Here is a 16098-nt window from a genome sequence, read left to right on the forward strand (position 1 = left end):
TAGGGTATTCCACCATTTAAAGTAGGGAGCGACGCTTCATCACTACACCGGAAGCTGGCTGGAACATTTACACATTGTGTGTGTTGCGGGTTAAGCGTTATTATTATTATTATTATTATGATGAGAGCAGAAAATGACACGATCAGAATGATGTCGGATCAGATATATATACAGTGTATCACAAAAGTGAGTACACCCCTCACATTTCTGCAAATATTTCATTATATCTTTTCATGGGACAACACTATAGACATGAAACTTGGATATAACTTAGAGTAGTCAGTGTACAGCTTGTATAGCAGTGTAGATTTACTGTCTTCTGAAAATAACTCAACACACAGCCATTAATGTCTAAATAGCTGCAACATAAGTGAGTACACCCCACAGTGAACATGTCCAAATTGTGCCCAAAGTGTCAATATTTTGTGTGACCACCATTATTATCCAGCACTGCCTTAACCCTCCTGGGCATGGAATTCACCAGAGCTGCACAGGTTGCTACTGGAATCCTCTTCCACTCCTCCATGATGACATCACGGAGCTGGTGGATGTTAGACACCTTGAACTCCTCCACCTTCCACTTGAGGATGCGCCACAGGTGCTCAATTGGGTTTAGTCCATCACCTTTACCTTCAGCTTCCTCAGCAAGGCAGTTGTCATCTTGGAGGTTGTGTTTGGGGTCGTTATCCTGTTGGAAAACTGCCATGAGGCCCAGTTTTCGAAGGGAGGGGATCATGCTCTGTTTCAGAATGTCACAGTACATGTTGGAATTCATGTTTCCCTCAATGAACCGCAGCTCCCCAGTGCCAGCAACACTCATGCAGCCCAAGACCATGATGCTACCACCACCATGCTTGACTGTAGGCAAGATACAGTTGTCTTGGTACTTCTCACCAGGGCGCCGCCACACATGCTGGACACCATCTGAGCCAAACAAGTTTATCTTGGTCTCGTCAGACCACAGGGCATTCCAGTAATCCATGTTCTTGGACTGCTTGTCTTCAGCAAACTGTTTGCGGGCTTTCTTGTGCATCAGCTTCCTTCTGGGATGACGACCATGCAGACCGAGTTGATGCAGTGTGCGGCGTATGGTCTGAGCACTGACAGGCTGACCTCCCACGTCTTCAACCTCTGCAGCAATGCTGGCAGCACTCATGTGTCTATTTTTTAAAGCCAACCTCTGGATATGACGCCGAACACGTGGACTCAACTTCTTTGGTCGACCCTGGCGAAGCCTGTTCCGAGTGGAACCTGTCCTGGAAAACCGCTGTATGACCTTGGCCACCATGCTGTAGCTCAGTTTCAGGGTGTTAGCAATCTTCTTATAGCCCAGGCCATCTTTGTGGAGAGCAACAATTCTATTTCTCACATCCTAAGAGAGTTCTTTGCCATGAGGTGCCATGTTGAATATCCAGTGGCCAGTATGAGAGAATTGTACCCAAAACACCAAATTTAACAGCCCTGCTCCCCATTTACACCTGGGACCTTGACACATGACACCAGGGAGGAACAACGACACATTTGGGCACAATTTGGACATGTTCACTGTGGGGTGTACTCACTTATGTTGCCAGCTATTTAGACATTAATGGCTGTGTGTTGAGTTATTTTCAGAAGACAGTAAATCTACACTGCTATACAAGCTGTACACTGACTACTCTAAGTTATATCCAAGTTTCATGTCTATAGTGTTGTTCCATGAAAAGATATAATGAAATATTTGCAGAAATGTGAGGGGTGTACTCACTTTTGTGATACACTGTATATATATAATTGTCACGCTTAACCAATGTTGCCGACTTTTGTTGTTTACGAGTCACGACTCGAGTCCCCGTCTCTGTGTAAGGACCCTGATTGGCGGAAAAGGCGCCTGTGCAGAAGAGGCGTGCACAGTGACGCGCTCTCCTCGGATGCAATCGGGTATCTCTCAGAAGAAGACGAACTGAGAAACGAATGAGGAACAAACAGCAATTGTAAAACGGATTGTGTTTTAATCCATTTCTGTCTGTTTTTGTTTGTGTTTTTATTTTTAATGGACTAAAATATAAAGACGAGATAAAATAAACAGACTGAAAGATGAGACCTTTTTTTTTTGCCATTAAATGACGTATTAAATGTGGCATCAAAACCCAAATAAATTAATAAATAAATGCGATTGTTGATCTTGAAATGAAAAACAAAAAACGAACCTATAAGCTATACCTGAACAAACCAGTGTTTCCAGTGCACCATGCAGACTTCCCGGGGTTCCAGTCCCAGACTGGGCTCACAGATACGGGAGCCACTGCGGGGACGGACACGCATCGGCGCACTCTTAGTGTCGGTACCGAACCCAGATGAACGGGAGGGTCAGGCCGGCCGCGCGCCGTCAGATACGCGGACGAAGGATCCGCTGTGGCGCCCCCTGTCGGGTAGCGGCCGAAATTCATGTTCATGACTTATTATTATTATTATTATTCGATGACGTTGATCACCTGGAGTCTGTACCGTGTATGTGAATAAGTGTGTGTGCATGCTGATTCTAATGCGTTTTCTCGTGTGTGTGTGTGTGTGTGTGTGTGTGTGTGTGTGTGTGTGTGTGTGTGTGTGTGTGTCTCTCTCTCCGTACAGGCCGTGTGGATGCATTTAGATGTGTGCCATGCGTGCAGTGGTTGGTATGCGTCAGTGTTTGGGATCGCTCAGCTCTGGACTCACTAGGACTCCACACTCGCAGCACAGAGCGTCATGAGCTTAGTCATCCCAGTGGGGGTGGACATGGCTGCCGGCTCAGAGTGGGTATCTCGCACACACACACACACACACACACACACACACACACACACACACACCTATATATCCTCTGTGTTTCTGTCCGTCTGTCTTCCTGTCTGTTTCTCTTTCTTTCATAAGTTTCCCGATCTTCTAGGCCCTCAATCGAAAGGTTGAGGGGTCGAATCCCCACTCTATGTATGTGTATATATTTTCACATGTATATGACAGGACGTCCATCCATCCAATTTATAGTGACGATAAAGTTCTACTACTCTACTACATCCATCGTTGAGGAAACAGTTTAGGGAAGGCTCTCCTCTGTTCCAACATGACCGTGTCCCCCATGGACAGCCGGCCAGGCGTCTACACAGGCATGATCCCGGGTCCTTTTCTACTGGGTCCTTCTCCTCTAGATTTTTCTCCACTGGGTTCTTCTCCACTGGGTTTTTCTCCACTGGGTTCTTCTCCACTGGGTCCTTCTCCACTGGGTCCTTCTCCTCTAGGTTTTTCTCCACTGGGTTCTTCTCCACTGGGTCCTTCTCCACTGGGTCCTTCTCCTCTAGGTTTTTCTCCACTGGGTTCTTCTCCACTGGGTCCTTCTCCACTGGGTCCTTCTCCTCTAGGTTTTTCTTCACTGGGTTCTTCTCCACTGGGTCCTTCTCCACTGGGTCCTTCTCCACTGGGTTCTTCTCCACTGGGTCCTTCTCCTCTAGGTTTTTCTTCACTGGGTTCTTCTCCACTGGGTTTTTCTCCACTGGGTTCTTCTCCACTGGGTCCTTCTCCACTGGGTCCTTCTCCTCTAGGTTTTTCTCCACTGGGTTCTTCTCCACTGGGTCCTTCTCCACTGGGTCCTTCTCCTCTAGGTTTTTCTTCACTGGGTTCTTCTCCACTGGGTCCTTCTCCACTGGGTCCTTCTCCACTGGGTTCTTCTCCACTGGGTCCTTCTCCTCTAGGTTTTTCTTCACTGGGTTCTTCTCCACTGGGTTTTTCTCCACTGGGTTCTTCTCCACTGGGTCCTTCTCCACTGGGTTCTTCTCCACTGGGTCCTTCTCCTCTAGGTTTTTCTTCACTGGGTTCTTCTCCACTGGGTCCTTCTCCTCTAGGTCCTTCTCCACTGGGTCCTTCTCTACTGGGTCCTTCTCCTCTAGGTCCTTCTCCACTGGGTCCTTCTCCTCTAGGTTTTTCTTCACTGGGTCCTTCTCCACTGGGTCCTTCTCCTCTAGGTCCTTCTCCACTGGGTCCTTCTCTACTGGGTCCTTCTCTACTGGGTCCTTTTCCACTAGGTTTTTTTCCACTGGGTTCTTCTCCACTGGGTTCTTCTTTAATGGGTCCTTTTCAACTAGGTTCGTCTCCACTTGGTTCTTCTTCACTAGGCTCTGCTCCACAAGGTTTTGCACCCTGGTTCTTCTCCACTGGTTTTGCTCTCTTGGTTCTTCTCCACTTGTCTGACTCCCATGATGCTGCTTTACTGGTTTTGCTCTTCTGGTCCCATTCAACTGATTTGGATCTTCTTGTCCTACTTCGCTTGTTCCACTCTCCTGCTCCTTCTCCACCGGTTCTGATCTTCTGGTCCTTCTCCATTGGGGCCCCTCTGCACAAGGTTTTGCACCCTGGTCCTTCTCCACTGATTTCGCGCTCTTGGTCCTGCTCTACTAGTTCCGATCTTCTGGTCCTTCTCCACTCGTTCCACTCCCAGGGTCCCGCTTTACTGGTTCTGCTCTTCTGGTCCCATTCAACTGATTTTGATCTTCTTGTCCTGCTCCACTGGGTTCTGATCTTCTGGTCCTCCACTCGTTTTCCTCTCATGGTTCCACTCTCCTGGTCCTGCTCCGTCACATTTCTCTGTGTTTTACGTTTCTTTCTCCTCCGTCTCTCTCTCTCTCTCTCTCTCTCTCTCTCTCTCTCTCTCTCTGATGTGCTTTGCTTGAACGTTTGCATGTTGTTTCCTTCTCTTTACTTTCATCTTCACTCACACCTGATGTTTCTGCAGATGTTCCTGCAGATGTGCACAGTGCCTGTTGTTGTTCTCTGGTGTTTCCTGTTTGTCACTTGCCGATGCACTTCAGCGTTTATCAGCGGTTTTTATTTTGCAGCGTGTGGACCCCGGACTGTTGGGCTTCCTACAAAATTCTGAAGTGCGTCTGTGGGAATTTGTGCCGGTTCTTACTCGTTTCTAGCCGTGCAAGCGCATATCGGGCTGTTTACCGATGACTCACAGACCACATCCTGTGTGTTACGCGGTGTGTAACTATACTCTGATAGTGCAGAAATAAGACAGTACTGTGCGATTTGGAACACAGCCCGCTCCCACTGGCCACTTCTTTGCACCGGTCAGCGGTGGAGTCTTACGTAGAGCCGTATCACGTACGGAGGTTCTGACAGCAGATGTCACTGTTGGAGCAATGTAGAGTAAAAGCAGATCCGACCTTCCTTCCCTCCCTCCCTCAGACACGCCCGCCCGTGCCTTTAAAGTGCCCAGCCAGGCTGGTAGCAACACTGCCGTGTTCATGGCAGAGCTTCTCTAGCTCTCCACATGTTTGATGGGATTTAAGGCTGAGCTTCGGCTGGACCACTTAAAGACACTCGGATCCTCCCAGGAAGCCACTCCAGTCTTGTTTTGGCTGTATGCTTCGGGTCACTGTCATGTTTAAATAAACTGTCAGACTTTTTCTTAAAGTATGTTAAATAAATAAATAAATCAATCAAATAAATCAATTTAAAATAAAGAGAAAAATAAAAAAATAAAAACGTAAGCAAATTAAATTTACTTATCAGGAAAAGCAGTAAGAAATAAATAAAATAAATAAATTTATAAAATAAATAAATAATAAAATAAATAAATTATAAAATAAAATAAATTATAAATAATAATATAAATAAATAAATAAATAAATAAATAAAAAAAACCAGACAACAATATCAACCCACAGTGCCATCCTCTTCAATCCGTGGTTTTATTATATCATTATGGTCCCATGGGGGTAAAAAAAATACATTTTTAGACGCTACTCGAGTGAAATGGGTGGATCCTCGTTTATGTTTATGCTTATTTTTGTCAATTTATTCGCACCCGAGTCCCGAAATATAAAGAAACATATAAATATGTGTTAAACATGGCGTTACAACCCGATAAACAAATATTCACGCCCCGATGTTCCTCTCTGCGGCCTCAGAGCCGAACGAACAAACCAGTGAATCAAAATGCAGAGTCTCCATCCTGATGCCCTCGTCCCCTGCTCGTCCACCTCCAGCTTCTGTTGCCATGGCGCCCTCTGCTGCACTTCTGGACCCGTTTCCATAGCGACAGCTCCTTTTTTTTTTTTTTTTTTAGGATTTACGATGCCTTTTAGGCGCCCGAACACGTGCCTGCAAGAGATGTGGCGTTTCATGGCAGTCGTTGGATTTCTGTTCCTTCATACGTTAATCGTGGGGCTTAAATGTAACGCAGAAGCTCTGAGGTTCTATAAAATCATTGAACACGCCTGGATTGAGGCGGTTTATCCCGTTGTTCATGGCAGAGCTTCTCTAGCTCTCCACATGTTTGATGGGATTTAAATCTGAGCTTCGGCTGGACCACTCAAAGACATTTAGATCCTCCCTGGAAGCCACTACAGTCTCGTTTTGGCTGTATGCTTCGGGTCACTGTTGTGTTTAAATAAACTGTCACCACAGAGTTTTTCTTAAAGTATGTTACTGTATGTGGCTGCATTTATACATTTATACCCAAAGAGACTTACAGTACACAGTCTAAGCAATTGAGGGCCTTGCTCAAGGGCCCAACAGCGGCAACCTGGCAGTGCTGGGGTTCGAACCAGTGACCTTAGGCTTACTAGTCCAGTACTTTAGCTGCTAGGCTACATCTGCATTAAATAAAAAAAATTAATAAATAAATCAAATAAATCAAATAAATAAAATTATAAATAAATCAAATAAATAAAAAAATTTAATAAATACATAAATAAAATATTATGTATAAATAAATCAAATAAATAAATCAAATAAATCAAATAATAAAAAGAAAAACCAGACAACAATCAATTTAAAATAAAGTGAAAAATATTGTAATAAAACGTAAGCAAATTACAATTACTTATCAGGAAAAGCAGTAATAAATAAATAAATAAATAAAATAAATAAATAAAATAAATAAATGAATAAAAAAAACAAAAAAAACAAACAAACAATTAATTTAAAATAAAGCAAAAAATATAATAAAACAAAACGTAAGCAAATTAAAATTACTTATCAGAAAAAGCAGTAAGAAATATACAATTAAATTAATAAATGAACAAATAAATAAAATAAATAAATAAATAAAAATACAAAAAGACAATAAATTTAATATAAAGTGAAAAATAAATAAATCTTACCAGTCTTCCTGTCCCTGCTGCTCAGGCTTCCTGACTTTTTTTTTTTATTAGTGTCCATGCAAATAGGGCTAGTTTGCCTGATCCGGTTTAAAACCGCATTCAACCGGTGGTTGCCGAGTCCTGGAAGAAAACCAAAACCACCCAAAAACAGCACTGCCGTGAATCAGAAGCTGCTGGGACGTTGTTCGATGTCGAGCAAGCTTTTAGTCACCATGGACAAAGTGACTTATAATATAAGCAACTCAGAGTTAAGGGCCTTGCTCAAGGGCCACACAGTGGCAACCTGTCAGTGGTGGGGTTTGAACCAGCAACCTTCTGCTTACTAGTCTAGTACTTTAACCACTACGCTACCTTGACTCATGGTTAGTAACCACCTCGAGTCAAACAGAACCTTTCTGTCGACACACTGTCCATGTTATCAGCTCCACTTACCATATAGAAGCACTTTGTAGTTCTACAATTACTGACTGTACTCCATCTGTGTCTCTACATGCTTTGTTGGCTCCGTTCATGCTGTTCTTCAATGGTCAGGACCCCCACAGGACCACCACAGAGCAGGTATTATTTAGGTGGTGGATGATTCTCAGTACTGCAGTGACACTGACATGGTGGTGGTGTGTTAGTGTGTGTTGTGCTGGTATGAGTGGATTTTTAAACACCTCACTGTCACTGCTGGACTGAGAATCGTCCACCAACCAAAAACATCCAGCCGACAGCGCCCCGTGGGCGGCGTCCTGTGACCACCGATGAAGGTCTAGAAGATGAGCGACTCAAACAGCAGCAATAGATGAGCGATCGTCTCTGACTTTACATCTACAAGGTGGACCGACTAGGTAGGAGCGTCTGATAGAGTGGACAGTGAGTGGACACGGTGTTTAAAAACTCCAGCAGCGCTGCCGTGTCTGATCCACTCGTACCAGCACAACACACACTAACACACCACCACCATGTCAGTGTCACTGCAGTGCTGAGAATCATCCACCACCTAAATAATACCTGCTCTGTGGGGGTCCTGACCATTGAAGAACAGGGTGAAACAGATGGACTACAGTCAGTAATTGTAGAACTACAAAGTGCTCCTATATGGTAAGTGGAGCTGATAACATGGACAGTGAGTGTAGAAACAAGGAGGTGGTTTTCCATGCAGGAGCAGGACAGGGCCTTCCTTAAACCGTTTCCACAGCGTGCGGAACGCACAGCGCACGCGCGCGTCAGTTAAAACCAGTTCTCACCTTCTGAGTCACCGTAACGTTAAAAAAAAATCCCCTGCTTCCCTCCTGCCCCGGGCTCAGCTCCTTGTTTGACTTGTACACAATACACGCCCTCGGCCCGGGCCACGCCCCGCCCCGTCAAGTGATCGTGCACTTTCGTTTAGACGCGAGGCGCCGCATTTAGCGCGAGGAACGTCCGAGAGAGAGGGAGGGAGGGAGAGCACGAGGCGGAATAGGTGCGCGGAGAAGGGACGTGAAGGAGGAAGGAGGAAGGAGGAACGCTGGCTGAAGGCTCTCGGTGTTTGAGGGCTTCTGCTTCACGTGTGAGTTCGAGTGTGTGTGTGTGTGTGTGTGCTTTCATTTAAACCACGAGGTTCTTCATGTTTGTTTTATGCACGGGTGAATTAACTGCATTGTGTTCGTACTTTCCGTCTCTTTATATTCCTCATTGATTTGTTTTGGATCTTCTGGAATCATCTCACACGTTCTTCGCTTCCTCCTCTGAACCTTCTGCTTTTCTTCTGCATGTTCTCTCCTCTCTGCTTCCTCTTGAGAACAAGGTGCAAAACCCTCTCTCAATCTCATCCATGAGAATCCTCTTCTACTTTCTCTTTCTCGCCCCACGTTTCGGCCCTGGGGAAATTTACATTCAGTCGGTTGTTGGTCGTTTTTATCCAAAGCGGTTTGGAGAAGGTCAGAAGTGAGAGCTTGAACCCTCAGCCTTCTCAGCAGTGGGTCCACCAAGGACGATCTCACATGTGCTGCTCCTGAGAAACGAGGACACTTTGTAAAATACGATATAAATATGAATTAATGTAGAATTTGGGGCGACGTAAGAGCGAATCATGATCGAGTATAAAAGGAGGATCCACCAAAGGATCAGTCTGTACGAGCAATTACGGCTCAGGGATTACCACTGTGTTCCAAACTTTATAAAAGAACACTTCTCAATGCATGTTATATAATAGTTTAGGTCTGTCACCATCTACCGTACATAATATTAGTGAAAGATTTAGGGAACCTGAAGAATTCTCAGTGTCTGGGACAAAGCTGTGGAAAACTGTTGTTACTTAACACGGTTCGCCGCTGCATCAAGATATGTGACCTGAAACTAATAAACAAAGAGGACGACGTGCACCAATTTAGGTCTTTCACCGTCTACCGTACATAATATTATTGAAAGATTTAGGGAACCTGAAGAATTTTCAGTGTCTGCGACAAAGCTGTTGTGCGTCACCACTGTAATGCTTCAGTAAACTGTTGGTACTTAACACGGTCCGCCGCTGCATTAAACAAAGAGGATGACGTGCATTAATTTAGGTCCTTCACCATCTACTGTACATGATATTATGGAAAGATTAAGTGAATTTGGAGAAGTCTCAGTGTCTAGGACAAAGCCGGAACCCACTGTCGAATGTGTGTGACCTTTTAGCCCGTTGAACTGCTAGGATGCTTCGGAAAACTGTTGCTACTTAACACGGTCTGCCACTGCATTAAACAAGGAGGACGACGTACATCAATTTAGGTCTTTCACCATCTACCATCCTTAATATTGTTGAAAGATTTAGGGAACCTGAAGAATTCTCAGTGTCTAGGTCAAAGCTGTTGTGCGTCACCACTGTGATGCTTCGGAAAACTGTTGTTACCTAACACGGTCCGCCGCTGCATCAATAAATGTGACTTGAAACTATCAAACAAAGAGGAAGACGTTTATCATTTTAAGTCTTTCACCGTCTACCGTACATAATATTATTGAAAGATTTAGTGAATTTGGAGAAATCTCAGTGTCTTAAGACAAAGCCGGAACCCACTGTTGAATGTGTGTGACCTTTTAGCCCGTCGTACTACTGTGATACTTCGGAAAACTGTTGTTACTTAACACGGTCCGCCGCTGCATGTGACCTGAAACTATTAAACAAGGAGGACGACGTACATCAGTTTAGGTCTTTCACCGTCTACCGTACATAATATTGTGGAGAGATTTAGGGACTCTGGAGAATTCTCAGTGTCTAGGACAAAGCCGGAACCCACTGTGATGCTTCGGAAAACTGTTGTTACTTAACACGGTCCGCCGCTGCATGTGACCTGAAACTATTAAACAAGGAGGACGACGTACATCAATTTAGGTCTTTCACCGTCTACCGTACATAATATTGTGGAGAGATTTAGGGACTCTGGAGAATTCTCAGTGTCTAGGACAAAGCCGGAACCCACTGTGATGCTTCGGAAAACTGTTGTTACTTAACACGGTCCGCCGCTGCATGTGACCTGAAACTAATAAACAAAGAGGACGACGTACACCAATTTAGGTCTTTCACCGTCTACCGTACATAATATTGTGGAGAGATTTAGGGACTCTGGAGAATTCTCAGTGTCTAGGACAAAGCCAGAACCCACTGTGATGCTTCGGAAAACTGTTGTTACTTAACACGGTCCGCCGCTGCGTCAAGAAATATGACCTGAAACTATTAAACAAAGAGGACGACGTACATCGATTTTGTACAGGAACGTCTCCGAGGTCTCAGGGCTCGAGCTCATCTCAGATGGACCGATGAAAAGTCCCAGATTCAGCAATGTGACCCGGCCAATTTAAACCTGCAACGTTTTTTTACCTTCCTTGATGTTTTTTTGTCTTTCTGTCAGGGATATAAAATGAATCCATTTAGTGGCAACAGTTTAGGGATGGTCCTTGTCCTGTTTCAGCATGTCTCCGTCCCTGTGGACGAAGTGAGGTCCCTAAAGACGTTGTTTTGTGTGGTGAAAATGCGCTGAAATGATTACAGCGGTTTTTGCTAGCTGGTTGCGTTTGGAGATAAACCCTTACAGTTAGCTGGCTAGCTAATACGGCTGAACTGTTTAGCAGTGTCGCCGTTCTGCTGCTCATTCCAGAGGAAGATCTATGGCGCTATGTAGCTTAGCTTTAGCCTACCTCACTCGTTCATTCACTTGCTTACTCATTTATTTACTCGACCACTCATACATTCACTCACTTTCTCAGTCATTCACTCAGTCACCCACTCACTGAGCTACTCATTCACTAGTTTATACATACACTCATTCATTCACTCACCCCGTTGTTCACTCACTCATTTACTTGCTCACTCATTTTTTCACTTATTCATACATTCACTCACTTTCTCACTCACACTCGTTCATTCACTCACCCACTCAGTCAGCTACTCATTCACTCATTTATACATACACTCATTCACACATTCAATCATTTATATATTCATCCATTCACTCATTTATACACACTCACTCACTCATTCACTGACTTACTCATAGACTCATTTACTCGTTTATACATACTCACTCTTCACTCATTCACTCAAACATTCACTCATTTATACATACACTCATTCATTCACTCACTCATTCACTGACGTACCCCTATACTAAATTACTCGTTTATACATACCCTCACACATTTACTCATTTATACACTCACACATTCACTCATTTATATATTCATCCATTCACTCATTTATACAAACACTCATTCAATCATTTATGTATTCATCCATTCACTCATTTATACATTCATTTACTCATTCACTCACTCATTCACTGACTTACTCATAGACTCATTTACTCGTTTATACATACTCACTCTTCACTCATTCACTCAAACATTCACTCATTTATACATACACTCATTCACTCATTCAATCATTTATGTATTCATCCATTAACTCATTTATACATTCATTTACTCATTCACTCACTCATTCACTGACTTACTCATAGACTCATTTACTCGTTTATACATACTCACTCTTCACTCATTCACTCAAACATTCACTCATTTATACATACACTCATTCAATCATTTATATATTCATCCATTCACTCATTTATACATTCATTTACTCATTCACTCACTCATTCACTGACTTACTCATAGACTCATTTACTCGTTTATACATACTCACTCTTCACTCATTCACTCAAACATTCACTCATTTATACATACACTCACTCATTTACTCACTCATTCACTGACGTACCCCTATACTAAATTACTCGTTTATACATACCCTCACACATTTACTCATTTATACACTCACACATTCACTCATTTATATATTCATCCATTCACTCATTTATACAAACACTCATTCACTCATTCAATCATTTATGTATTCATCCATTCACTCATTTATACATTCATTCACTCATTCACTCACTCATTCACTGACTTACTCATTCACTCATTTATACATTTGCTCATTTACTCTATACACTCACACATTCACTCATTAATACATACACTTATTCATTCTTTTATACATTCACTCACTCATTTATACATACACTCACACATTCACTCATTTATACACTCACACATTTAAACATTTATGGATTTATAAGTTCACTCATTCACGCATTCACTCATCTATACATTCACTCACTCATTTATACATACTCGCACATTCACTCATTTATATATCCATTCTCATTTACTCACTTACTCATTTACTTGCTCACTCATACATTCACTCATTCATTTTATTCACACGCTCAGTGAGCTACTCATTCACTCTGATTCACTCATCTATAAATACACTTACTCATAAGCTCACTCACACTTACTCATTCATTCACTCACTCATACATTCACTCACCCACTTGGTGAGCTACTCATTCACTCATGTATACATACACTCACTCATTCACTCATTTATACATTCACTCATTTATACACTCATTCATTCATTCACTCACCCACTTAGTGAGCTACTCATTCACTCATGTATACATACACTCACTCATTCACTCATTTATACATTCACTCACTCATTTATACATTCACTCATTCATTTATATGCTCACTCATTCACTCGTTTATTCCTAAATTCACTCACTCATACATTTACTCACTTATTCATATATTCACTCACTTTCTTACTCACACTCATCCACCCATTCACTCATTTATAAATTCACTCATTCACTCGTTTATACACTTATTAAGTTATACATTCACTCATTCAAGCACTTGTCTGTTCACTCACACTTACTTACTCAAACATTCACTCTTGCTCACTCAAACTAATTCATTCATTCACTCACCTACTTACTGAACTTCTTAATCATTCATTCATTCATTCACTTGCTCACACACACACACACACACACACACACACACACACACACACACACACACACACACACTGATAATAAAAACGCAAACGTAGGAAAGTGTTTTTTTCTGCCTCTTTTGTTTGTCTCTGTTAAACCTGTTCTGTCTGACTTTTGTTTTCACCTGAACACACCTACTGCACACATTCTCACATTGTTGTTGTCCGACCTGTTTCTCATGCGTGTGTGTGTGTGTGTGTGTGTGTGTGTTGTGCAGACCTGAATCTGTGGAGGCCAGCCCTGTGGTAGCAGAGAAGTCCAGCTACCCTCATCAGATCTACAGTAGCTCTCACCATTCACACAGCTACATCGGCCTGCCCTACGCCGTGAGTATCTCACCTACACACACACACACACACACACACACACACACACACACACTTACACGGGGTTATCAGCAACGGCTGGCACACAGCTGCAGTATGTAGGGCTTCAATTACTGACTGTTCACTCTGTTCATCACTACAGAGAGAGATAGAGAGAGAGAGAGAGCACCACTGAGCTCATATATGTTTATGGAACATTCTCATCACTGCAGTGATACTGACATGCTGCCGTGTGTGTGGTGTTAGTACGAGAGCATCAAGGGGTGTGTGGTGTTGGTACAAGTGTATCATTGTAGTGTCTGTGTGGTGTTGGTTTGATTGTATAATGGTGATGTAAGTGTATTATGGTGTGTGTGATGTTTGTATCAATGTGTGTGTGTGCATGGTGCTGGTATGACTATCATAGTGGAGTGTGTATGGTGTTGGTACGAGTGTATGATGGTGGTGTGTGTGTGTGGTGTTGATACGAGTGTATCGTTGTATTGTGTCTGTGTGTGTTTGTGATGGTTTGATTGTATTATGTTGGTGAGTGCTGCAGGTACGAGTGTATCATGGTGTGTGTGGTGTTGGTACGAGTATATCATTGTAGTGTGTGTGAGGTGCAGATATAAGTGTATCATGGTGTGTGTGCGTGTGGTATTTGTGCAAGTATATCATGATGGTGTGTGTGGTGCAGGTATGAGTGTATCATGGTGTGTGTGGTGTTTGTATCATTGTGTGTGTGTGTGTGTGTGTGTGTGTGTGCATGCCTAGTGCTGGTATGACTGTCATTGTGGAGTGTGTATGGTGTTGGTACAAGTATATGATGGTGGTGTGTGTGATGTCGGTATGAGTGTATCATTGTAGTGTCTGTGTGGTGTTGGTTTGATTGTATCATGGCTGTGTGTGTGTGTGTGTGTGTGTGTGTGTGTGATGTTTGTATCATTATGTTTGTGTGTGTCTGTGTGTGTGCCTGTGTGTGTGCATGCACGGTGCTGGTAACTATCATAGTGGTGTTAGTATGAGTATATGGTGGTGGTGTGTGTGGTGTTGGTTTGATTGTATCATGGTGGTGTGTGGTGTTGATATGAACATGTTGTGTGTGTGTGTTTGTGATGGTTTGATTGTATTATGTTGGTGAGTGGTGCAGGTATGAGTGTATTATGGTGTGTGTGGTGTTGGTTTGTATTATGATTGTGTGAGTGGTGTTGGTATGAGTGTATCATGGTTGTGTGTGTTGGTATAATTGAATCGTGTTAGTGTTTGTGTTTGTGGTGTTGGTTTGTATCATTGCAGTGTATGTGGTACTGGCACAGGTGCATCATGGTAATTTGTAGTGTTGGTATTAATATCATTAAGGTGTGTGTGGTGTGGTATGACTGTATTATGGTCTGTGTGTATGGTGTTGGTCTGACTATCATGGTGTGTGTGTGTATGTATAGTGTTGGTCTGACTGTATCATGTTGGTGTGTGTGTGGTGTTGGTCTGACTGTATCATGGTGGTGTGTGTGTGTGGTGTTGGTCTGACTGTATCATGGTGGTGTGTGCATGTATAGTGTTGGGATGACTGTATCATGGTGGTGTGTGTGTGGTGTTGGTCTGACTGTATCATGGTGGTGTGTGCATGTATAGTGTTGGGATGACCGTATCATGGTGTGTGTGTGTATGTATAGTGTTGGGATGACTGTATCATGGTGGTGTGTGTATGGTGTTGACTTGACTGTATTATGGTGTGTGTGTGTGTGTGGTTCTGGTTTGACTGTATTATGGTGTGTGTGTATAGTGTTGGGATGACTGTATCATGATGGTGTTTGTGTGGTGTTGGTCTGACTGTATCATGGTGTGTATGTATAGTGTTGGTCTGACTGTATCATGTTGGTGTGTGTGTATGTATTGTGTTGGTCTGACTGTATCATGGTGGTGTGTGTGGTGTTGGTCTGACTGTATCATGGTGGTGTGTGTGTATAGTGTTGGGATGACTGTATCATGGTGGTGTGTGTATGGTGTTGACTTGACTGTATTATGGTGTGTGTGTGTATAGTGTTGGGATGACTGTATCATGGTGGTGTGTGTATGGTGTTGACTTGACTGTATTATGGTGTGTGTGTGTGTGTGGTTCTGGTTTGATTGTATTATGGTGTGTGTGTATAGTGTTGGGATGACTGTATCATGTTGGTGTTTGTGTGGTGTTGGTCTGACTATCATGGTGGTGTGTGTGTATAGTGTTGACTTGACTGTATTATGGTGTGTGTGTGTATAGTGTTGACTTGACTGTATTATGGTGTGTGTGTGTATAGTGTTGGGATGACTGTATCA

The 16098-nt window shown here is 43.0% G+C and overlaps 1 protein-coding gene across 2 annotated transcripts in view; it reads left to right on the plus strand.

Moving 5' to 3' along the window:
- The window catches only part of kmt2e (lysine (K)-specific methyltransferase 2E), a 72909-nt gene that overhangs the window by 20463 nt on the left and 36348 nt on the right, over nt 1-16098 (plus strand). For both annotated transcript variants that reach the window (XM_062997014.1, XM_062997021.1), the window contains exons 2-3: nt 2611-2771; nt 13695-13803. In XM_062997014.1, the coding sequence (XP_062853084.1) occupies nt 2725-2771; nt 13695-13803 (156 nt within the window). In that variant the 5' untranslated portion in view covers nt 2611-2724. The remainder of the gene's footprint in view (nt 1-2610; nt 2772-13694; nt 13804-16098) is intronic.

Source organism: Trichomycterus rosablanca, chromosome 1 (assembly GCF_030014385.1).
Source record: "Trichomycterus rosablanca isolate fTriRos1 chromosome 1, fTriRos1.hap1, whole genome shotgun sequence".
NCBI lineage: Eukaryota > Metazoa > Chordata > Actinopteri > Siluriformes > Trichomycteridae > Trichomycterus > Trichomycterus rosablanca.